General features: G+C 43.0%; 4 protein-coding genes across 7 annotated transcripts; 2 read left to right on the top strand and 2 right to left on the bottom strand.

The window, feature by feature from the left end:
* Positions 1–758: 758 nt before the first annotated feature.
* Positions 759–11,198, top strand: Tor (serine/threonine-protein kinase Tor). Of its 3 annotated transcripts, XM_071707310.1 has the most exons (8): positions 759–1,136; positions 1,603–7,894; positions 7,983–8,125; positions 8,200–8,340; positions 8,632–9,262; positions 9,515–9,695; positions 9,882–9,924; positions 10,445–11,198. In XM_071707310.1, the coding sequence occupies exons 2-7, from the start codon at positions 1,642–1,644 to the stop codon at positions 9,895–9,897; spliced, it is 7,365 nt and encodes a 2,454-aa protein (XP_071563411.1). In that variant the 5' UTR covers positions 759–1,136; positions 1,603–1,641; the 3' UTR covers positions 9,898–9,924; positions 10,445–11,198. The 3 variants fall into 3 exon arrangements, with proteins under 3 accessions (XP_071563411.1, XP_071563412.1, XP_071563410.1); XM_071707311.1 differs by lacking the exon at positions 10,445–11,198 and having other exon boundaries at positions 8,632–9,256; positions 9,882–10,355; XM_071707309.1 differs by lacking the exon at positions 10,445–11,198 and having other exon boundaries at positions 9,882–10,355.
* On the bottom strand, positions 9,716–13,469 carry LOC139773084 (cytidine deaminase). 2 transcript variants are annotated; one of them, XM_071707313.1, is made up of 2 exons: positions 12,800–13,469; positions 9,716–10,891 (listed from the first exon to the last, which is right to left on the bottom strand). In XM_071707313.1, the coding sequence occupies exons 1-2, from the start codon at positions 12,858–12,860 to the stop codon at positions 10,479–10,481; spliced, it is 474 nt and encodes a 157-aa protein (XP_071563414.1). In that variant the 5' UTR covers positions 12,861–13,469; the 3' UTR covers positions 9,716–10,478. The 2 variants fall into 2 exon arrangements, with proteins under 2 accessions (XP_071563414.1, XP_071563415.1); XM_071707314.1 differs by having other exon boundaries at positions 12,824–13,460.
* A 1,074-nt stretch (positions 13,470–14,543) lies between these two features.
* Positions 14,544–20,300, top strand: Ube4b (Ubiquitination factor E4B). Its single transcript, XM_071707312.1, has 8 exons — positions 14,544–14,628; positions 15,618–15,905; positions 16,072–16,497; positions 16,618–17,981; positions 18,063–18,210; positions 18,275–18,961; positions 19,035–19,356; positions 19,718–20,300. The coding sequence occupies exons 1-8, from the start codon at positions 14,605–14,607 to the stop codon at positions 19,780–19,782; spliced, it is 3,324 nt and encodes a 1,107-aa protein (XP_071563413.1). The 5' UTR covers positions 14,544–14,604; the 3' UTR covers positions 19,783–20,300.
* A 508-nt stretch (positions 20,301–20,808) lies between these two features.
* LOC139773085 (uncharacterized) lies at positions 20,809–23,437 on the bottom strand. Its single transcript, XM_071707316.1, has 3 exons — positions 23,183–23,437; positions 22,988–23,114; positions 20,809–22,841 (listed from the first exon to the last, which is right to left on the bottom strand). The coding sequence occupies exons 1-3, from the start codon at positions 23,285–23,287 to the stop codon at positions 22,747–22,749; spliced, it is 327 nt and encodes a 108-aa protein (XP_071563417.1). The 5' UTR covers positions 23,288–23,437; the 3' UTR covers positions 20,809–22,746.
* Between the last annotated feature and the right edge of the window lie 1,562 nt (positions 23,438–24,999).

Below are 24,999 nucleotides of genomic sequence, written 5' to 3'. Positions count from 1 at the left end.
CAATTATTCTCCTCAAATTCAACTGTGATTGAACAATTTCTTAAGGCTGGGCTTAAAACACCTATTGTAGATCGGGACTTATTACAAAAAGGCAGCTTTTTACGCTCGCGAGCATCGACATAGGCTGCGGTCCACTTGATGCTACAAATGCTTCGAAGCATTCCTCTTCTCCTTTCTTTCAATGAAGACAGAAGGAGAAAAAGAACGCTTCAAAGCATTTGTAGCGTCAAGTGGACCGCAGCCATAATAGTATATTACTACGTTTACGCGAGCGTTACTTCTGTAGTAACTTACGATAATTCATTCGTTTACGCGGTTACTACAAAATTCCGTTTATGCGAAAGAAAATCGCGTTTACGCGGAGGAATTATTGTATGTTACTGCAGAAGTAACGCTCGCGTAAACGTAGTATATGTCGATGCTCGCGAGTATTCAATTAACTAACCTGTAAATAGAATTTCGTTGTTTAACAGATATAGAACAAAAATATAGGAAATTATGTAGTTCGGAATTTTACTTCAAACAATTCTGCTGGCTGAATAAATTGTCGATCAAGCAATTCTTTGAAATCGTTCTAATTTTATTATTTATATTTTTTTGTATGTTTTACTAAATAAAACATACAAATAAGACATTTGGATGAATCGGCACCATTTTGAGTAAAAAGGATGAAGTTTACGAACGGAAGAATAGCGAGTTTGATTGAAAACGTCATGTTGTTGCCAACTTCAACCTAATCTTTAATCTAACCTCATCTAATTTTGCGACAGTGGCGCCAGCCAGTATAGCCAGTGCGGCATCTTTGTTTCTGGAGGTTATAATTCTCACACGCATCTGGAAAAAAAAAATATTTGTTTTCCCAATAATTGTCGCAGGACATAACGAGAGTGACGTCTGAGTTACGCAACGAAGCTACGCAACTTCGTTGCTCGTTAGCGGATGACGAGCGAGAGACGACATGGTGTTGTGAGACACGGAGAACGCCGGGGATCACAGACATGGGATTGTATATATTGAATTAACTCTACATCTGTATGGATGAGGACACGCCGAAGCCGTTTTTCGCTGCGAGAATGGAGGCATTTAGATTGCTGGCGACAATGCTGTGTCGCAAAAAGAAATCCATATAGTGCCAAGTAAGTGCGAACGTAAGATAAATGTACCAATGCCGGGATGTACACTTAAGACCTATGTCTGTACACCTTTATCACTTTAGTTTTTAAATAAGTCTAACGCGAATTAAAGGCTGCGGTCTAAATACTTGACGCTACAAATGCTTTGGAGCGTTCTTCTTCTTCTTCTTTCTTCATTGAAAGGAAAGAGAAGAGGAATGCTTTGAAGCATTTGTAGCGTCAAGTGAACCGCAACTAAAATCAAAGATAAAAATACAAGAAACATATTTTTATCTTTGATTCTTTGATTTTAATTCGCGTTATAACTTATTTAAAGACTAAAATAATGAAAATATCCAGATATAGATATGTGTTCAGGCATTGGTGCATTTAATGTATAGATTTTATCGTTGCTGTCGTCCCCTGTAAGTGACCATAAATGACGGTCTAGCGTGAAACGATCGAGAATACGAGAATGATTCTTTTTCAGGGCGTCAGATGAGAGGAATCCAATGGAATCCGGACTGCTATGTTTTACACCCTGATTTATACATCCAACGGTAAAACAATGTCGAACATGCTGATGCAGCAGTTTGTCCAGCGACTTAAGTCGAGAAATGAGGAGGCACGTCACAAGGCGGCACGTGACCTGTGCCTGTACGTCAAGAGGGAACTGCGGGAGGCGTCGCAGGAAGAGATCACGGCTTTCATGGATGAATTCAATCATCACATATTCGAAATGGTATCCGCCTCTGACATCAACGAGAAGAAAGGCGGTATATTAGCCATAGTTTGCCTTATAGGGGCAGATGTAGGTAATTTTAATACGCGGACGGTACGATTTGCTAACTATCTTAGAAATTTGATACCTTCCAACGACGTGGGTGTCATGCAATTAGCTGCGAAGACTGTCGGGAAGTTGGCGCTAGTCTCCGGTACTTATACAGCCGAATACGTTGAATTCGAGGTGAAACGTGCCTTCGAGTGGCTTGGCGCGGATAGACACGAGGGCAGGAAACACGCCGCCGTGCTCGTCCTGAGAGAACTCGCTGTCTCCGTGCCAACGTACTTTTTCCAACAAGTTACGCCATTTTTCGAGTTGATATTCAACGCTATACACGATCCTAAACCCGCTGTACGGGAAGGCGCGGTGGAAGCTTTGAGAGCGGCCTTGGTGGTCACCGCTCAGAGGGAAACTGTCAAGCAGATGCACAAGTCGCAATGGTACAAACAGTGCTACGACGAGGTAATAGATGGATTCGCGGAGGTTCACACGAAGGAGAAGGGCATTAACAGGGACGACAGGATACACGGTTCGCTATTAGTGCTAAACGAGCTGCTGAGATGCAGTAACGTCCAATGGGAAAGGAACTATGAGGCTCTAATGGAAAGACTGAACGGTTCTACGCAAAATGAAAACGACATACTTTCCTTGATGCCGCGTTTAAAGACGACGATAGGATCCAAATGGGCCGTGTCCGGCCAGAACGCCACCGCGTCTCAACACACGTTGTATCCGGCGCACGAGTCGACCGTTTGCAGATGCTTGATGCAGGAGAGACTGGACGAAATTTACAATGACGTTATGAATCAAAAGATATCTAGGAATCCGCATATTCAGCACGCCCTCATGATGTTGTTGCCGAGGCTCGCCGCATTTAATAAAGAAAAGTTCATAAAGGATCATTTGAAGGAGTCCCTGGCGTACCTTTTGCTGATCCTGCGCAGTCGCGAGAAAGATCGCTACGCCGCTTTTACGTCGATCGGGTTTATAGCCGTGGCGGTGGAAGACGCGATAAATCCGTACCTGCCGAAGATCATGGAGATGATCAAAAGTTTGCTACCGTCTAAGGAAACCCCGAGCAAGAAGCGTACCCCCCTCGAGCCCGCGGTGTTCGTTTGCATCACTTTGCTCAGTCACGCGGTCAAGCAGGTCATAGCTTCCGATGTCAGGGATTTGCTGGAGCCCATGTTTCAAACTGGATTAAGCCCAATATTGACCACAGCGCTCAGAGAACTGGCGCACAGCATTCCGTCTCTGCAGGTGGACATATCTCAGGGTCTCTTGCGAATGCTGTCGCAAGTTTTGATGCAGAAGCCGTTGAGACATCCCGGCGCGCCGTGGACCGCGACTAGTCCTAACTCCGCGGCGGACGACGTCTCGTCGACGGTACTCGCACTGAAAACGCTGGGCACCTTTAACTTTGACAATAATCCGCTGTTGCAGTTCGTCAAGAGATGCGCGGACCACTTTTTAACGTCGGAACAGGCAGAGGTCCGATTGGAAGCTGTGAAGACGTGCTCGAGATTATTGAGATTAACACTGAATCAGTCTGGCCCCACAGTAACCACTACCGTCTCGACAGTTCTAGGTAAATTGCTGGTGGTGGGAATAACCGATACAGATCCCGACGTTCGTCTGTGGGTGTTGGCGTCGTTGGATGACTCCTTCGACGTCCAGTTGGCGCAAGCGGAGAATTTGTCCGCGTTGTTTATCGCCATGAACGACGAGATGTTCGAAATAAGAGAACTGGCAGTTCGTACCGTCGGACGACTCAGCACCTTGAATCCCGCTTACGTTATGCCGTCGTTGAGGAAGACTCTGGTGCAATTTCTTACGGAATTGGAGCACTCGGGAATGGGTCGTAACAAGGAGCAAGCCGCTCGAATGTTGGATCACTTGGTCGTGACCGCGCCGAGACTCGTTCGACCATACATGGAGCCGATCCTGAAGGTTCTTGTCCCGAAGTTGAAGGAATCCGATCCGAATCCTGGCGTGGTGCTGGCCGTTCTGCGCGCGATTGGTGATCTGGCGGAGGTCAACGGTGCCGAGATGCAGCAGTGGATGTCGGAGCTGTCGTCGATATTGCTAGAAATGTTGATGGACGCCAGTTCGCCCGAGAAAAGAGGAGTAGCTTTGTGGGTGTTTGGCCAGTTGGTCGGTAGTACAGGGCACGTGGTCAAACCGTACCTGCAATATCCGTCCCTGCTGGACGTTCTCATTAATTTCCTCAAAACCGAGCAACAGCCGATCATCAGGCGAGAGGCGATCAGAGTGCTCGGGCAGTTGGGTGCGTTGGATCCCTACAAGCACAAGATGAATCTTGGACAAATCGACTGCCAGTTAGACACGCTCACCTCGATGGCGGACACCAAGAGTGATGTGGAGAACACCCAGGACTTGACAACCAGTGAGATGCTGGTGAACATGTCGCCGTCCACACTGGAGGAATTTTATCCAGCGATCGCCATCACGACGCTTATGCGAATTATTCGCGAGCCGACCTTGTCCCAGCATCACACCATGGTGGTGCAAGCGGTAACCTTCATATTCAAGAGCCTCGGGATAAAGTGCGTGCCGTACATCTCTCAGGTGATGCCGAGTTTCCTGAACGTCGTGCACACGGCGGACATGAATTTCCGTGAGTTTTTGTTCCAACAGCTGGCCGTTCTCATCGCCATCGTGAAGCAACACATCCGCAACTACCTGGACGACATATTTACCTTGATCAAAGAATTCTGGACTGTGAATAGCCCATTGCAGAGCACGTTGATACTTTTAGTGGAGCAGATCGCGATGGCCCTGGGCGCGGAGTTCAAGATCTATCTGCCGCAGCTGATGCCGCCGATACTGAGAGTCCTGACGCACGACAGTAGCAAGGATCGCGCGGTGACGGTAAAGCTGCTTCTGGCTCTACAGACATTCGGGAACAATCTGGACAATTATCTGCATCTCGTGCTTCCGCCGATCGTGAAGCTGTTCTACGCGAACGACTGCCCGATAGCCGTGAACAAAGTCGCTCTCGAGACGGTCGATCTCCTCGCGGACACGCTGGATTTTATGGATTTCGCATCGCGAATCGTTCACACTCTGGTACGTACGTTGGACCAGTGCCCGGAACTAAGGGGCACGGCCATGGACACGCTCTGCGCTGTCGTGATGCAGCTGGGCAAGAAGTATCAGATTTTCATTGTGTTAGTTCAGAAAGTTATGACGAAACACAAGATAGTCAATTCACGATACGACGTTCTAGTGGATAAGATACTCACGGACTCGACCGCGGCAGATGGTGAGGATTTCCTGCTGATGAGGATGCGACACTCGCGCAACAAGAATCGCGAGCTCTCCTTAACGCCCTCGGAAACGACGACGATCAAGAAGCTGAATGTGTCGGCCTCGAACTTGCAGAAGGCGTGGACGGCGACGCGACGAGTGTCCAAGGACGACTGGCTCGAGTGGCTGCGGTGCTTCTCGATCGGTCTGCTCAAGGAATCCCCGTCTCCGGCTTTGAGATCATGCTGGGCGCTGGCGCAAACTTACGCTGTGTTACCGCGCGATCTGTTCAACGCGGCCTTCGTTTCGTGTTGGACTGAACTCGTCGAGCACCACCGGTTGGAACTGATACAGACTCTGCATCAAGCATTGATGGTACCTGACCTGCCTCCCGAGGTGACGCAGACCATTTTGAATTTGGCAGAGTTCATGGAGCATTGTGACAAAGGCCCCCTGCCGTTGGACAATAAGATTCTCGGTGACACAGCGATGCATTGTCGCGCGTATGCAAAGGCGTTGCACTACAAGGAGGACGAGTTCCACAAGAGTAGAAACAGTAGCGTGTTTGAGTCCCTAATTTCCATTAATAACAAACTTCAACAGAAAGAGGCGGCCGAGGGCCTGCTGGAATATGTGATGAATCACAACCAGCAGGATCTCAAGGTTCAAATACGCTGGTACGAGAAGCTTCACAACTGGGACAAGGCGTTGCAGCTGTACCAGGAACGTCTGGAGAGCGATTCCGCGGACGTGGAATCTACCTTGGGGCAGATGCGTTGTCTGGAGGCTCTCGGCGAGTGGGGCCAATTGCACGAGGTCGCTACGAAGCAATGGACGAATCAGAGCGACGATAACAAGCAGAGAATGTCGAGAATGGCAGCGGCCGCGGCGTGGGGCTTGGGTCAGTGGGAAAGCATGCAGAAGTACGTTTTGCTGATACCCAAGGATACTCAAGACGGAGCGTTTTACAGAGCCGTACTGGCGATCCACGACGAACAGTACAACGTCGCGCATCAGTTCATCGATACCGCTAGAGATCTGTTGGACACCGAACTGACTGCCATGGCTGGCGAGAGTTACCAGCGGGCGTACAACGCCATGGTGGAGGTGCAGAAGTTGGCGGAATTAGAGGAGGTGATTCAGTTTAAGCTGGTGCCCGAACGTAGAGCGGCCATCAAGGCCATGTGGTGGGAAAGGCTTCAAGGTGGGCAGAAGATCGTAGAGGACTGGCAGAAGATCATACAGGTGCACACGCTGGTAGTCTCGCCGCACGACGACATGTACACGTGGCTTAAATATGCCAGTCTCTGCCGGAAGAGCGGCAGTTTGATGCTGTGTCACAAGACGCTGGTGATGTTGATGGGCACGGATCCATCCTCAACTCCGGACCAGCCGCTGCCAACTACTCATCCCCAGGTGACCTTTGCTTATTGCAAGCACTTGTGGGTCGCCAATAAACGCGAGGAGGCTTATAGTCAGCTGCAGCGATTCGTGCAAACCTACTTGCAGCCGACAACAGCAGCAGTAATAAATCAAGAAGACGAGAAACAGCACGAGAGCAAAAAGAGATTGCTCGCCAGATGCTACCTCAAGCTTGGCGAGTGGCTGGAGTCCTTACAGGGTATAAATGAGCATTCTATTCCTGCGGTACTATCTTACTACGCCGCGGCGACGGAGCACGATCCCACGTGGTATAAAGCTTGGCACGCCTTCGCCTACACCAATTACGAGACCGTATTGTTTTACAAGCATCAGCAAGGTAGTGAATCTGCGCCCGCGGAGACTGCACCGGGCAACGGAACGCGCAATAATCTTTCCAGCTCGCAATATATATCTCAATTTACTGTCCCAGCTGTGGAGGGATTTTTCAGATCCATCAACTTGTCGGATGGCAACTCCCTGCAAGACACCCTCCGCTTGCTCACGCTCTGGTTCGATTACGGCCAGTGGCCGGAGGTGTACGACGCTGTTGTCGAAGGCATACGATTAATAGAGATAAACACTTGGCTGCAAGTGATTCCGCAACTTATAGCCAGAATCGACACTCCCAGGGCACTGGTCGGCCGCTGCATACATCATCTTCTCATAGATATAGGAAAGACGCATCCTCAGGCTTTGGTTTACCCATTGACAGTAGCTTCGAAGAGTGCCAGTCACGCGAGAAAGACCGCGGCTAACAAAATCCTGAAGAGCATGTGTGAGCACAGTCCGACGTTGGTCCAGCAGGCCATGATGGCGAGCGACGAGCTCATCAGGGTCGCGATCTTGTGGCACGAATTGTGGCACGAGGGCTTGGAAGAGGCCAGCAGATTATACTTTGGAGAGAGGAACGTTAGAGGCATGTTTGACACGCTGGAGCCCTTACACGCCATGCTCGAAAGAGGGCCGCAAACTCTAAAAGAAACCTCCTTCAATCAAGCTTACGGAAGGGATTTAATGGAAGCGCAGGAATGGTGTCACAGATATAAAGCATCTCGAAACGTGAGAGATTTGAATCAAGCTTGGGATTTGTATTATCACGTGTTCCGGAGGATATCGCGACAGTTGCCGCAACTGACCAGCTTGGAACTGCAATACGTTAGCCCGAAATTGCTCATCTGTAGAGACTTGGAGTTGGCTGTGCCGGGAAGCTACAACCCTGGCCACCCTATCGTGAGAATAGCAAGTATTCATAGCTCCATGCAGGTGATAACTAGCAAACAGAGGCCAAGAAAGTTGTGTATTAAAGGTCAGCTACTATTTGGAAGTAAATTAAAACATTTTGATTAGGCGAAATATATGGATAACATAAATTTACTTTAACGTGTATTTTGCAGGTAGCAACGGTAAGGATTATATGTTCTTATTGAAAGGTCACGAGGATCTAAGACAAGATGAAAGGGTAATGCAGTTGTTCGGTTTAGTGAACACTCTTTTGTTACACGATCCGGATACCTTCCGAAGAAACCTCACTATTCAAGTAAGAATTTGGTTTATAATATATTATAATTATAATTATTAGAGAAACATGTGACTCATGCTGTGATTCTTTAGAGATACGCTGTGATTCCATTGTCTACAAACAGTGGTCTCATTGGTTGGGTGCCGCATTGTGATACGCTTCATACGCTTATTAGAGACTACAGAGAAAAGAAGAAGATATTACTGAATATCGAACACAGGATAATGTTACGAGTGAGTGGGCTTTATAAATTTTTAAGGACTAGTTTTTCTAGCATACATTGCACGACATGACATATTTTCTGTTCTCACGTCTATTTCATATTCATATTGAAATATAGATTTCTAAAACGGGTTATTCATGTCGTGTATTCCTTCTCTCAATCTTTCCAATCAACCTCATAAAACTGAGGCATATGGAAAGGTCGGAATCAAACCTGGGACTCGATTATAAATTGATTGCTTTCATATAGAGCAACAGACATGCGTTACTTTCTAATATCTATATTATTATTTTTTTTTTAGATGGCACCTGACTATGATCATCTAATGCTTATGCAAAAAGTTGAAGTGTTTGAGCATGCACTTGAGCATACTCATGGCGACGACCTAGCGCGACTTTTGTGGCTAAAGTCACCGTCGAGCGAAGTGTGGTTCGATCGTAGGACAAATTACACGCGCTCTCTGGCTGTGATGTCAATGGTGGGATACATACTCGGTCTCGGTGATCGTCATCCGTCTAACTTGATGCTGGACCGTCTCAGTGGTAAGATATTGCACATCGATTTCGGAGATTGCTTCGAGGTGGCGATGACGCGCGAGAAGTTCCCGGAGAAGATACCGTTCCGTCTGACGAGAATGTTGATCAACGCAATGGAGGTGACTGGAATCGAAGGAACGTATAGAAGGACCTGCGAGTCCGTGATGTCCGTGTTGCATCGAAACAAGGACAGTCTAATGGCAGTTCTGGAAGCGTTCGTTTACGATCCGCTCCTCAATTGGAGATTGATGGACAATGCGGTGCCTAAGAGCAAACGATCGGATGCTCAGGGCATGAGCGCCAGCAGCAGTCAGGAACACGGCGATATGCTCGATTCTCTTACCGCCACATTACCAAAGAAGGGTGTGCCGTGTAGCATCGAAAATGGAGGTAAAGGTAATTACATCTTTAAATCAATTTTCACTTAACATCGTCACGTAGCTTGCAACATAATTGCTTCTAAATCTGTATTAATATTTAGTGTTGGGTTGTATGACGCAACATATCTTTTATTATTAATGACATATATAAAGATATTAATAAAAATTGATCAAACTTAACAAAAAATTATATATATATATAAATCATTTATGACAAATACTTTTTTTACCATGACATCTACAGCCTTCGCTTTTGCAATGTTCGTAGCTGATAATAATCAACCGGAAGCGCTGAATAAGAAAGCTTTGACGATCATAACGAGAGTCAGAGACAAGTTAACAGGACGCGACTTTTCGCACGAGGAAACTCTCAGCGTCCGACAACAAGTCGATCTATTGATTCAGCAGGCTACAAATAACGAAAACCTTTGCCAATGTTATATAGGATGGTATGTAATAATTTATAAAGTTTCAGGAACATCAGTTATTTATTTTTATCATTTACAACATATGCATCTTTTTTCATATTATATAAACAACTTACTTAGAGTTTATTCTGATTTTACAAGAGACAATTGTATATAAATTATATAAAAACGTGGAGACGTCGATCTCATTGCTGCATATTATTACAGGTGCCCTTTTTGGTAAACGAGAGACCGAATCTTCTCATCAAAGGTGAAGTCCCATAAGCATATTAATCGTGTATTTTTGCATTTATAACTTTGCGAAATCATTATGTTTGCAATTCCACGATAATCTCACAAGATGTATACATATAATATGTTATTGTATTATTTGTATATACATATAATATGTTATTGTGTTATTTGTATATAATGGAGTAACAAGTCACAGCGAGCAAGATGTATGCTGGCGTATCGCGTACATTAAAAATGTTTGGTTAATAATCAACGATAATGTCTCGCATATAAAATCATGTTTTTTTTTCTTTTCGGAGAAACAAGATTGCAGCAAGAGTATACTTTCGTTCCAGTGTTATTGTGATCACTTTAAACAACTAATCTATATCCACATGTATCACGTCATTGTAAATAATACGATCGATCTCAATTTCATGGAAATAAAGACTCGTGTTAATACGCCGATTCATACATGTAACAAGATTTACAATGTTCAGGTCTGGATGAATATTCTAATTAAGTACATAGAAAAAGTTCACCGCTTTTCGTTGTAGCCTCCGTATTGTTCGAGCGTCGCCGACGGATAAATTACGAAGTCTCCGTGTCGTTCGTGCGGAACGGCGAGAGCGGCAACAGTTCGTTCACCTTAGTCCGTAGAACTTTCTTCATGTCGGTCCTCGACAGGTAGATGGGTATGTTGTCGCCGAACTCGGACATGAACTGCCTGCACACCCCGCACGGCGTGGTGAACGTGGTGCTCTCCTGGTCGGCCACCACAGCCAACGCCGTGAACTTTTGCTTGCCCTCGGACACGGCCCGCGCGATCGCCGTGGTCTCGGCGCACACGCCCGCCGGGAAGGATGCGTTCTCCACGTTGCAGCCCCGCGTGATGCTACCGTCGGCGCATCGCACCGCGGCGCCGACCTTGAATTTGCTGTACGGCGAGTACGAGTTCTCGCGCACCGTCGCGCTTTCCCTTATCAGCTCCTGAATATCCGCGTCTGCAAAACGGTACATTCCGTCAGCCGGCATCAGCTTATTGTGACATATAAGAAATTCGCAGACAACAAAATAATTTGTATAAAAATTTAAGCATAAAGTGTAACTTTGTTAATGTATATATAATATAATTTTATTTAAATACGCGGATAATGATAGTGATAAGAAATAAGAAACGTTTATCAATTTGCCAGATACATTACATCATATTTATACACGTATCATATATGATACAAATATATCATATTTACATGTATGTATGTATATACCGCGAGACAAAATTAAACCATATATAATCATATATAACAATATTTAATTTAATTTTTTTAGTTAGTTTTGTTACTCTTTCTTCGAACTGTTTTCAAATTTCACCCTCAATACAATTTCAGCCAATACATTGCAATTACAATTAATTATCCCGCGCTGCGTGTCTCATTCGACCCGATTGGTCGCAATTATTGCGCGCGAAATCTCGCAGAGTTCGATACGACCATACGCGCGAAATCTCGTAGAGTTCGATACAACTAATGATGTAACTTATCGAAAGAACCAACGTTTCGCGCGCATTCTGAAAACAATTGTTTCAAATGTAAGAAAAACAATCGGCGATTTTCAATTCATTAACAATGCATTGTATTACGAATATTTATAACTTCGTAGCTCGAATTTAACTGTAATAGATTTGATTGCAAAAATAATTGTGACGATATGACACGCGATGTAGAGACGTATCTTCATGCAACGATATCTGACGTTGCACGTAACACAAAAAATCTTCGTGTTTGCGAAACGTAATTAAAATTCCGCGTTAAGTTAACAATGCGATAAGAATCGTATGCAATTAGATAATATTATCGCGCACGGTTATGACCACAAATCATACTCGTCGTTCAGTTGACATAGTTTGAGAAGACAAGGCACGATCTCGTTATCAAATATTTATTAGCGAACTTATCATCGTGCAACTTATCATCAGGGACTCGCAATAATCATTTCTCAAAATAAAACTAATGATTTTTAGATTTCTAGCGAAAATATCATCAAGAATCAGAAGATGTAGTTTTAAAAAGTAAAATATCTTTAAGCTATTTCATTTTGCGATGTCTTTCGAATTTAAGGCCCTGAAGCTTGTAAAAGTCTCATTAGTGCTGGTCTACAACCTTGCTTTAAAGGGTATTTAAGCTCTAAGCCGTAAGAAATTGACCAATCACAATCGAGTATTCTCCTCACATTCCATTGTGATTGGTCCATTTCTTACGGCTTAGAACTTAAATACCCTTTAAAGCAAGATTGCAGACCAGCACTTACGTAGCTTCGCGTTCGATATAATTATTAATAGCTATCTTGTTATCCTGTGCGATATAATTATTAATAATTATCCTGTCTCCTTCGTTAATTTACATATAATTTACATGTCATATCAAATCGACGCAAACAGTTATTACGCAAGTTACGTTCGAGGACATTAATGATATTCGATCTACGATATTTCGCGACTTATCGATTCGTCTTGTATCTCGCAAATATGAAATAATTGAAACATATTATAATTATAATATCATATAAATAAAAAGATATCACGCTTTATAAACACTGCACAGAGATTCGATTTTAGTCTCGAAATTCAAACTTGTTATTTAACGTGTCCGATTCTACCGCCAACAGCGAGTTGTTTGAACAAGGTGAGATGTGAGCGCATTTACCAAAAATTATATTCATCTATTCTTTATTTAAAAATTGTATTTATTGTTCTTATAATCTTCGGCTGGTTTTTCAGAGTATTAACAGAAATTGGCATTCAACACGTCGGGATGTAATGTTCCCCGAGAGCGCGCGCACGCGCGCGATGAAAGCATATGGAAGCAACAGAAAGCGAGAATCGATATCGATCGGGACGACGAGAAGCGCACTTTGCTGCGGAAGCGAGGATTTACCAAGCGACGCGAAATCGATTATTTCCCAGATGCCCATCTCGCCGGGGTGCCGCTCGTAATGAAGGTTGCCGCAGGAGACGCGATGAAGGTTGCCGCAGGAGATGCAATATGCAATCAAGGTTGCGGTATAGGAAACGCAAATGAGACTGTTTTCGCTCCGACGCCCTCGACAATCACCCGACGACTGCGTCTCGCGAGTCGCGACGACAACGATATAACAACAACCTGGCCACCGACAGCGACGTGCGTCAATTGCTCGTAGACGGCTGTTGATTCAGCCGAACCGTCCCGTCTAACCTAACCTCGCGGTCTCGCGCCGCGGTACATACGGTTCGAACGCTTTCAAATCGAGACAGGCCGATCGACGCGAGAGCGCGAGACGCGACGAGAGTGATTTTCGCGTCTGCTGTACGTCGTTTCGCTGTTTCTTGTCGGGCTGGTATCCGCCGACGCGTCGCACATCTCGGTGCGTGCCAAGCAATTTTCACGGAGCAAGGAATGCAGAACTGATTTTTCCACTTAGGCCTTTGGTAGCACAAATGTGTGTCGTAGAACGTACATATATGTGCGTATGTATACACGGGGTCATTGATGCCCTAACGCGTGAATTTAGGCGCTTATCGGGACAATGTGGTAAACACATGTATATTGTACGTACGCTCCTATATACAAATGCAAATTCACGCGTGCGTAGAAAAATGTAACGCGTGAAGTTGGCGTTTGTCGGAGTTGGGAAACGCGCGAAGGTGCCATAGAGGGATAGCGCCTGTATTTCTTTAATGTTATTAAATTATCCAATGTATTGGCGTTTCACATCATATCTCGATATGATTCGGTAACATCGCTAGCACAAACGCGACATTCATGCCGTTGTTGATCATGCCTCTCCTTACTTGTTGATACCGTCGGTCGCGCGTTTAAAAAAAATATCGCGCGGGAATCGATAATCGAACATCTATCGACGTGCGCGCGGGAAAATTCAATTCGCCATGGGTCAATGAAAACTGATGAAAACGAAGTTAGCCAAGTTACTATAAGACTTTACCGAATATCACAGATTTTTTTTTATTATACTTTCAATTACACGTGAAATTCGACTTCGAAGTTTCTCGCGAATTATACAGATCGCTGAAAATGGATTTATCGCCCATCGTTGACCTATTTGTATTTGCATCGTCCGTAGAAGTCGCGGACTACCGTCGCGGGCGTCGCGGCATGTAGGTCGTTCAGAACGGATTTATATCCCCCGCACACAACGCGGGCTTGTCACGCGTCAAATTATTCGACCCTTGTCCTGAATTATAGATCGTCTAAAATGGGCTTAGGTTACTCCCACCGACACACGACGGCGTAAGAGAGAGAAGGACGGAAGGAGAACGATCGAGAGGGGGGAGAACGAGCGAGAGAAGGAGAGGTGAGGACGGAGACGGAGGGAGCTAGGGAGCGCGTGTCGACGCGTTGGTTGCTCAGCTGTTTTGAAGAGTCGACGACGCAGCGAGCGGACTGGCCGTGACTCGGCGCGAGACCACTGCATCCACGTCCAAACGCCAAAACAGATGTGGAGTGACTGTCCAGATCTCTGACATTGACGTATCTCGGCCACGAGTGTCGTGTCGTCGCGCGAGCACGCGTCCGAGCCCGTACCCTCTCCTCCCCCGCCCCCTCTGATTTGCGCGGAACGCGTGGAGGCGCGACGGCGAGGAAGAGGCGCGTAGTCGAGCGCAGCGGGCCGAGTTCCAGGACCAAGGGAGACCAGAGCGAGCGGATAAAGAGCGATCGCTATGAGCGAGCTGAGCCAGGAAGAGGTGGGTGAAGGAAAGCGTGCGGCGTGTGCCCCCCTCCCCTCTCCTCCTCTCTCCATCCTTGTCGCCTGTATCCTCCTCGAGGTTCCGTGGATGTCTCGTCTCTTCGCCTAACACTTCTGATATTCCTTTTGCTCCTTTTACTTCTGTCCTCCTACGCGGGGTATTTACCTCGTTCCCCCTCGTGTGGGTGCAGACCCCCCCCCCCGATTTGTTGACAAACGAGGCCCACGCTCGTTTCCGCGGCACTTTTCCACGTCTTTCGGGTGTTCTCCGTCCACTTTCTCTTTCTTTCCCAATAAATCCCGAATTTATATACATATATTTTTATTTCGAGTCGCGAGGGACAGGTCCATTGTTCGCGCTCGATCTCGAGGCGTACTTTTCCCCGAAGTCGGGTTTTTCCTCGTTAGATTTTCTTTGTCGATCGTAAAACGAGGCAGTCCATGTGTTGGCAAGAAAACTATACAATGGACGTTATGCAAATCAACCTTGTGATTTGATAAAGAAAAAATTTGCCATGGTATTTGTCAACGTGTTAGTCCTGATGTTTAACGATCCGAATGTTTTGCAGGAACAATGTTGGCTGCTTGATAATTCCTCTAGTTTTTTGTAATCGCGATAATAAAGCTCTTTCTTTCGTCTGCTTTGTTTCTAGCCAGATTATGGCCACAGTAATTTATGCAAGTGATAAAATTGTGGTCTCTTAACGAGTGCATGACTTTCCATTTTATTCTCCGAGATTCATATCTCTAAATAGTAGTGCAGTATCAAAGAAATGAGACTTTTGTATTGTCACGTTGTTTAAAATATATAACATGGACCATAGCTTTTGTTCTCTTTGTTGTCGTGAGCTATTCCAAATCGACGGATAAAAATAGCTCATGAGTAATACGTAACAAAGACATTTCAATCTGCTTTAAGCATCCCTTGACAGAATCCTAAAGAGAGCTCGGAGTCTCATTGCTTCCTTTGTTTCACTTTTGCTCTAGATGAGGAGAAGGCGGTTAGCCCGTTTAGAGGGCTTAAACAATAGTAATGCAGCTGCCAGTTCGTCTAATGCCATTGCTCCAACTTCCCCCAGCACTATGGAGCCATCAAAGGCGTTTGCAGGATCGATATCTCCGTCTATTCAACAACAATTACAGTGTGCCGAGGTACCGATGGAAGTAGAGGAAAACAACGATAAACAATGTAATATTACTGAAATGGATAATTCAGGAATTGAAAGCATGGAGGTTGACGAATCGGATAGGAAAGACTCAATATCAAGATCACGTGTAAGTAGTTTTACAATGCAAAGAAAAAAAAATAATACACGTGCATGTAATGTTAATAATAATAAAAACCAGAAAGAAAATAGAAAGAATCTATTTTCTTTTTCGAGTACGATGGAAATGACCTATTCATTGTTTTTCACCTGCTTTTATTTTTGCTGCATTTTAGACGACGAGTTCTAGCACAGAGGTTACAACAGATCACATACATGTTATCATATCACGTGTCTTGCGTATATCGTGGAAAAGTCCCGCGGAAGGAACTATATTCTTACCGCAAACAGCAGCGTACACGCTAGAGCAAAGACAGCTGAATTTTAGTGAAATTGTCAACCAGGCCTTGATGGAGGTTTTGTGTATGTTCTCGAAAACGGAGGATCCCTTGAAGGATATCACGGTAGATATGTCGTCCGATCGACAGGACAGCCCAAATAACCAAGCGAGTCCTTTGCTAAGTCCTGTTGTGGCTCTTCCGCCTTACCAATTACCGACTATGCCATTGCCCATAGGCAGCAAGTCGTCGCAACCAAAAAGTTTAACTTACTTGTTAGACTGTTATTCGAGAGTCGCAATTGAGGAGAGAAATCACCCGAAGGTATTTAAAATATAATAATTTCATACTTATTATTTAAAATATATGTAGTTTTTAAACCAGATGAAGTTTCATTAAACCAATTAATTTTCTCGACTGACGCTTAGCTTATATGTTTTATAGCGATCCAGCATACCGCCTCTTTCCGACGTATTGACGGTTTTGAAAACGCAATGTGTTCAGTACTCCAGCCTCGTTCTGCAAGGATTGGTTGGCATTTTTCAAGCTTCAGTAATCCCTATGCTCACTACGTATCTTCTCTATCCGATATTGTCGCAGAGCTTACCTCGAGGCTATCTTCACGAACTCGTGGCCAGGACACACACGAATCCAAGCACGTTCAATAAAATATTCACCCCGGTCTTGCAAGGCTTGTATCTCTCGATGCAACAGGCAAGCTTGGTCGGCAATACACACAGAAGACCGATCGAGGCGCTAGAAGAACTGATAGAGATTCGCTGCGGACCAAGCGGCAACATACGTCCAATATGCCGTCTGATTACGAATCAAGTGCAATTCTTGCCCGATATTATGACGTCAGCCGCCGGCAGAGAACTCACGAGGACCTCGTTTTTAGGGCCGTTTCTCTCGATATCGGTATTTGCTGAGGAACAACCGAAGGTAGCGGAGAAGTTCTTCAGTGGTAGTTCCCTCACGGACAAATCGGTGAATTTAACCTTGCAGCAAGAATTGGAAAGTACTAGAACATCGTTGCACAAGATGTTTCACGCGATACTTGCGAACAGCAACTGCCGCGATGCTACTTTAACGTACTTAGCCGCATTGCTACGTCACAATGAGAAACGCGCGCAAATACAGACCGAGGAATTCTCTCTGGCCGGGGATGGATTTATGTTGAATCTACTGTCGGTCTTGCAAATGCTCTCTGTGAAAATCAAACTGGACACCGTAGATCCTCTGTATCCATTTCATCCCTCCAGCTTCGTCGAAATAAAGAACGACACAAGACTGAAACTTACTTCGCAGGAAGTCGCGGAATGGCAGAAGCATCTAGAAAAGACGCATAAGTGGGCGGAATCGAAGTTTCCGACTCAATGCTGGTTCTTGACGTTGCATTGCCATCACATCGCACTCCTACCGGCGTTGCAAAAGTATCAGAGAAAATTGCGGGCGTTACGCGACTTACAGAAGATGCTCGACGAACTGCAAGCCACGGAACCTCAGTGGAAGGATAGCCCCTTCGCGGAACATAACAAAGACTTAATTAAGCAATGGAAGCAGCAGTTGAAGCGATTAGGTAAATCCAAATTGTGCGCGGACGCGGGTCTGATAGATCCCGTCTTTTTAAGAAGATGCTTACACTTTTATATATCTGTGGCCGAGGTTTTGTTGAGTCTTCTGACACAGACCGACCCGGGTGACCCTCTCCCCAAACTTCCGCTTCCTCAGGAAGTTACATGCAAGTTTACCGCACTACCAGAATGGTACGTGGAGGATATAGCGGAATTCTTGTTGTTCACGCTCCAGTAAGTTCTTGTTATATGATTAAGTCTTATAATTACACATGACACGCTTATTAATAATTATAATTCCGTACTTGTTTGTAGGTTTTGTCCTGGAGTAGTGGCAAATAATATGGATAATTCGCTTATCACGTGGTTACTGGTCGTCGTGTGTACGCCGCATTGTATACGAAATCCGTATCTAATCGCAAAAATCATCGAGGTCCTGTTTGTGATAAATCCTAGTGTTCAGGTAAGCTTGTGAGGAAAATCGAAATTATACTCTATATTACTATATCGACAACTGTCCCGCACAGGGAAGAACGGAGACTCTCCACGATAAAGTCATGGCACATCCTATATCCAAGACACTTCTGGCGTCGTACCTCATGAAATTTTACACCGACGTTGAAACGACCGGCTCCAGTTCCGAGTTTTACGACAAGTTTTCAATACGTTATCACATAAGCCTGATCTTGAAGTCGATGTGGGACAGTCCGGTACATCGAGCGTCTATCGTCAATGAGAGCAATAACGGCAAGCAATTCGTCAAGTTCATCAACATGTTGATGAACGACACCACCTTTCTACTCGACGAGAGCTTGGAATCTCTGAAGCGCATACACGAGGTGCAGGAACTCATGTCAGATACTAACGCGTGGAGTGCACTAACCCAGGAGCAACAGCAGTCGAGGACGAGGCAGCTGGCAGCGGACGAGAGACAGGCCAGGTCCTATCTTACACTAGCCAAGGAAACAGTTGCCATGTTTCACTATCTGACGGTCGACATTAAGGAGCCCTTCCTCCGACCGGAATTAGTCGGGCGATTGTGTGCCATGCTAAATTTCAATTTGCAACAGTTGTGCGGACCTAAGTGCAAAAATTTGAGAGTGAGAAAACCACAGAAGTACGGGTGGCAACCAAGGACGTTACTCAGCCAATTGGTTGATATATATTTACATCTTGACTGTGATAATTTCGCGGCCGCCTTAGCCAGTGACGAAGTTAGTGTCCTCCCACTCATCATTTATACATTTTCTCTTACATATCTATATAAAATTTTGCTTTCTTTTCCAGCGCTCGTTCTGTAAGGAATTATTCACTGACGCTGCGAGCAGGCTAGAAAGGTCTGCGATTAAAACTACCACGGAAATCGAGAGATTCATAGCGCTCGCGGAGCGTGCGGCGATAATCGCGAGAGATAATCGCGCACGCGACGCAGATTACGGCGACGCTCCTGAGGAATTCCGAGATCCGTTGATGGATACTCTTATGGAGGATCCAGTCAAACTACCATCCGGTATTGTTATGGACAAGGCAGTTATCATTAGACATTTACTCAATAGCGCCACAGATCCTTTCAGTCGGCAGCCACTTAGCGAAGACATGCTAACACCAAGTAAGTGCACTATTCACATTTTTTTTTGTTCGATAAGATCCAATTTTTCTTAGCCCAAATTCGTCCAATGATATTGTCCAGTAATAGCAGCGTTTCCTAGCAATGCATTTTTATATAGAATGTACTCCAGTAATATTTGATGCACGACATAATCGTATAGTTTTTGATTTTAAATATTTTTCACGTTAAATTATTAACATTTCAACAATATATATTTTTAAATCTTACATTATTCTAACTTTAAAACAGGTTTACAACCGCCAAAAATTGTATTTTTATATCCATTACATATAATTTTATAAAAATTTATAAGAATTTTATAGATTATGCAATAAATTGATAATTATTATTGATATTGCAGTGCTCGACTTGAAAGAAAGGATATCTGTGTGGAAGCAACAAAAGAAAAAATCGACGAATATATAAACGGTGCTAATGTGACGAGAATTCTGCAAGTAAATAGGAGTAAAAAGAAAGACAGAGCGTTTAGCATCCAACATAGAGAAAGAGATTAGCATAATCCAACATAATTGTCAATATTGCACGATACATTCTGCCAGACAAATACATCAATCCAGTGCAGTTGATGAACATAGTGCAATGATCTCGCTGTTGTGCAACAATTGCGCTCAATAAATTTACAGTTTTTATACAATAAAACATTAATACAGACTGCAGCTAGCGAACTGCCAATATATTGCTCCAAACATACTTTAGAAAGTTGTAAATAATTGCTGGCTACATGTCAGTATCCAAAATTACGTTATTCATAAATAAGCTATATTACTTTTTACGTCTTTCGATGTACGTGGCAGCGGGTAAATTTCAAGCATATCCCGCGAAAATATAGTGTTAAATAGTATAAAGCTAGTAATATAAATGACTACTCTATATTACTTCCACGAACTCTCGACATTTAAAAATAAAATGACATTGACATGAAATCTATGCAAAATTTTCCATTCAATGATTTCAACTGTAGTGTTATTTAAAGATGCATGAGATTGTGATATATTATTTGTCAATACTCGAGCCTGTCACGCAATACAAAGGTACAGGTAATAGGAACAGGGAATACGGTAGGCAACGAAAATAACCCTATTTTAATTTATAATAAAACTGAAAAACTGTAATTGGTCAGGTACAGGCAATGGAGAATAGAAATCCAACGCGTCGGAAATTCTGTTCTTATTGCCTATATATTTCATATTCCATTGCGTTGAGTACACAGTTTTTGGTAAGTTGAAATGTGGTTATTTCTGCCTGTGGTTGCCTGGCTTATTCCCTGTTCATATTGCCTGTACCTTTGTATTATTTGTGATAGGCTTCAGAATGACAGTTAAAAATATTATAATCATTTATAAATAATAGTCAAACTCGTGGATTATTTTATATTATGCTGAAGCAGCTAAAGATATAAAAACACATCTCGATCATCTATACATACGATAATTCAGATATCATTTTGTGGCTTTATTTTGTAAAGATAAAAATGTACATGTTTTTTAATAGATAAATGCTACATCAAGTCCACATTAGGTTGAAACATATTTTGAGTTACACGCTTTGCTTTTAATATGAATTTCACTTTGGATATAATGTAGTAAAACTCGAGCATTTTCATTATTTCTGTGACCTAGCTACTTTATCATCATAACTTATACATATGTGCACAAAGATATTTCCACTTGCTAATTTTTATTAACGGAGTAATGCATATATATATATATATGTGTGTGTGTGGTTATGTGAGTATATACATACATTTATATTTTCTCCATCAAATTGTTTCTTTATATATCATTCATTGATCATTACTTCATTTGCGTATTTTCTGCAATAAAAATATATATATATATATATATAACATTCTAAAGAAATTATAATACTTAAAGAACATAATGTTTTAATTGTGCTGCATTAAATATTAAACTGTTTACTGATCAAAGATTTAAAACGCATCTCAACTCACAACTCAACTCAACTCAATTCAGAATTCTACCTTTTTGGAAGTAATAGTTGCATTTATCCAGTGTCACATTTATTTTGATGATTATAATGTTTTGTTTTAATAATACCGCGCGCGCGCGCGCGCCCACACACACACACACACACTGTTTTGATAACATCAGACCATGTTCTGTCATTAAAATGTAAATATAAATTTTATATATTTCATATTTAACATATACATCGTGGTATCAAACGAACAAATCGTGATTTAAATAATCGAGAATAGTTAGTGATAACGTGCCCACATTTAAACATCGAGATACAAAGGTTTGATATTGTACATGATTTGAGCATCAAAATCATTTAATTCTTTACAGTTTTTTAAATAATTAAATTGTGTCGATTTAATTCCGGGGAGAGAAGGGTATTAATTTTCCAAGATAGCTGTGTTTCAAGTCCGACAAATAATCGCGCAGTCTATTAAGTTGGAATACATTTATATGTACAGTATGTACATTACAATTCGTTCTTCTTTACTTAAAACGTATAGAATATATGAACACCAACACCTTGTTACGGCTCCACGCTCCATTTTTCTTCGATTGATTTCAAAATCATTTAGTCCTATATTTCTAAAGAGCCATGTCTAAGAGAAAGTGACTAGTATTCAATGATAAAAGCTATATATCATTTGTTATACTTTGCGATGTACCTCTCTAGGAAAACTTGACACGAAATTCAGGAATTTTGAGATATTGTATTCAGAACTACATTACATAGCGATCTTTTTGGTATGCTTCGTGAAATTGAAAAGTGGGACACATAAATATACACACAGTTGATCTTAATACATATTAATAAAGTACGGTGCGCTATTTGTACATATAGATTCAAAAATAAATTGTCCAATCTTATTGACATTTGATATTGTTTTTTATATGTATATATTTGGGTATGTTTATGTATATACATGTGCGTGTGTGTAATGTATATACATATATACGCGTGCCCACACACATGTGCTAATGCAATGTCTTTATTCATGGGGAATTCACTTCAAATAATACTTGTAAATATTAGGATCGATGTAAAGGATAAAAATAAACGAAAATTTATGTGAAATAAAAGCATTTGAGCGAAATACAAAAAATCTGTTATTTATTAATTCAAAAATCTACTTATAAAAATTATTTATATTATCGTCTTCTCACCTTGAGAAATAAAAAAACCTTTCTTGATTTTTGTGATCGTCCCATTTGTATCCATATTCTAGATTTTATGTCTTATGTGATAAAGAAATTCAATATAGCTAGACATTGTCCTGCCCCATTTAACTTGTGTCTGACACAGTTTGTTAATAAGTAGTTTCATATTTCCTCTGATTGATTTGTGGATTTGATTTATTACTGTGGATCTTAAGAGAATTTTAGATCGTTTTTACATATCTTCTTCACTTCCCCAATAACTATTGTAATCACTTTCGCTTGTAGAATCATTTTGTCCTGATCTAGCCGTCCTACGAGAACCTGAAGCTGCACAAAATTAATTTATATAGTGACTAAGTATTTCTTGTTTATATTGAAAAGAGTAGGACATATGTAAATATACCCTGTGGCACATGTCTTATAATAAATGCTATGGATTCTGGAGTTTTCAAAAAAAAATATCGTGTACTTACGCCGAATATAACTCCCTTCGACAGTCCTTCTCATAGGACACGTTTGGATATGTTCCTGAATCTCGTCTTTACTCAAACGATGAGTTGCATTGTACGGGCAGATAACCTTGTAATCGGGTGGAAAATTCTACAAGAAAATTTCGCGTTTATTTATGCATTTCTTAGAACGTGATTATGGTCTCTTGAAATTGTCACCTTTTCGCATTTCACGAGGTGTCGTTGAAATCTCGAACTAGGTATCCGATGTAACTTGTTGTACGGACAGAAGAGAACCTCATTATTATCACTATTGCTATACATTGTTGTACAGATACAATAATCGGTAGTGTGATAAAGAATATAATGAATGGTCTAAATTCCTTGGTCTATCGTTAAAGTTCTATGAGTAAACGTTCCGATATAGATTTCCACTCTTCTCGACCCACTCGACCGGCGGCACAGAAACGTCTGTTCTTTTTCGAAGAACTTCATGAACCGGCGCACATTGGCGTAATAAGTTTAGAGTGAAACAAAATATATACTTGTCTCACTCTAACTTATTGCACTAGTGTGCACCAGTTCAGGAAATTTATCGTAAAAGGACAAATATATAGGCTGCGTTCGGGGAGCGCGCTATTAGCGCTATTGCATCGTTCTATCTTTATCGCTCATCAGGTGTAAAACAAGGATAGAATAAGCAAATAGCGCTAATAGCGCGCTCCCCGAATCCAGCCATAATAATATTGGAGCACAATGCTCGTGCTCCATTTAGTCCCGGTCTACAATAGGTGTTTTAAGCCCTAAGCCTTAAGAAATTGTTTAATCACAGTTGAATTTGAGGAGAATAATTGACTGTGATTGGTCAATTTCTTAGAGCTTAGAGCTTAAACACCTATTGTAGACTGGGACTAATTCTCAGCTGTCATTGGTCGATTTGCTAATCGTCGGTTAGGCTGAGTTTCCACTGAGCGCGTCACGCGTCGCGTCATCCGTCACGACCAATCAAAACATCGTATTTTATTACATTATTTGTGACGGGATGTTCAGATTGGTTAACGACACATGACGCGACGCGTGATGCGCTCAGTGGAAACTCAAGGTTTATTCGCGTCGCATACTCCAATAAACACCAAGAGCACTTGGATCACGGATAAAAGGTGGCGATTGGAGCAGATGAGTTTTTGGCGTGCGTTGGAGTGATTAGGGGCATGCGACGCGAACAAACCTTCAGCCTTAAGCCTTGTGTCCACGATGCTAGAACTGCGTCAGAGTTTCGGTTTAAGCCAATCAACTTGCAGCTCTTACAGAAAAGCAGCAGTTTCATTGGCTTAAACCGAAACTCGGACGCAGTTCTAGCATCGTGGACACAAGGCTTAAAGCCCGGTGCCCACGATGCAAGAACTGTGTCCAAGTTTTGGTTTAAGCCAATCAACTTGCAGCTCTTACAGAAAAGTAGCAGTTTCATTGGCTTAAACCGAAACTTGGACACAGTTCTTGCATCGTGGACACCGGGCTTAAGCCTTGTGTACACGATACTAGAAATCGGTCCGAGTTTCGGTTTAAGCCAATGAAACTGCTGCTTTTCTGTAAGAGCTGCAAGTTGATTGGCTTAAACCGAAACTCGGACCGATTTCTAGTATCGTGTACACAAGGCTTTAGGTCTATCCAGACAAACTTGCATAGGTGCATAACCATATGCATAAAGAAACGGATTGGTCTATTTCCTTATGCACATGCATATGGACCAATCAATTTCCTTATGCTTATGTTTATGCGCTATGCAAGTTTGTCTGGATAGACCTTTATGGCTTCTACACACAGGACGCGGAAAGACTTGCCGCGCGGCAAGAAGCGACGCGGTAGCCAATAAACTTTGGTTCTTACGGAAAAACAACACGTTGATTGGCTACCGCGACGCTTCTTGCCGCGCGGCAAGCGTTTCCGCGTCCTGTGTGCAGAAGCCATTAGAGGTTAACAGACGTTGGAAATCATCGACCCAGTAACCCAGTGACCCCAATAACGGTGTACACGTC

The sequence above is a fragment of the Temnothorax nylanderi genome, unplaced genomic scaffold, assembly GCF_030848795.1.
Source record: "Temnothorax nylanderi isolate EJ_2023f unplaced genomic scaffold, tnyl_v1.0 TNYL_tig0057_pilon, whole genome shotgun sequence".
Classification (NCBI taxonomy): Eukaryota; Metazoa; Arthropoda; class Insecta; order Hymenoptera; family Formicidae; genus Temnothorax; species Temnothorax nylanderi.
The sequence above is the reverse complement of the archived record's forward strand: the minus strand, read 5'-3'. Positions and strand labels throughout refer to the sequence as shown.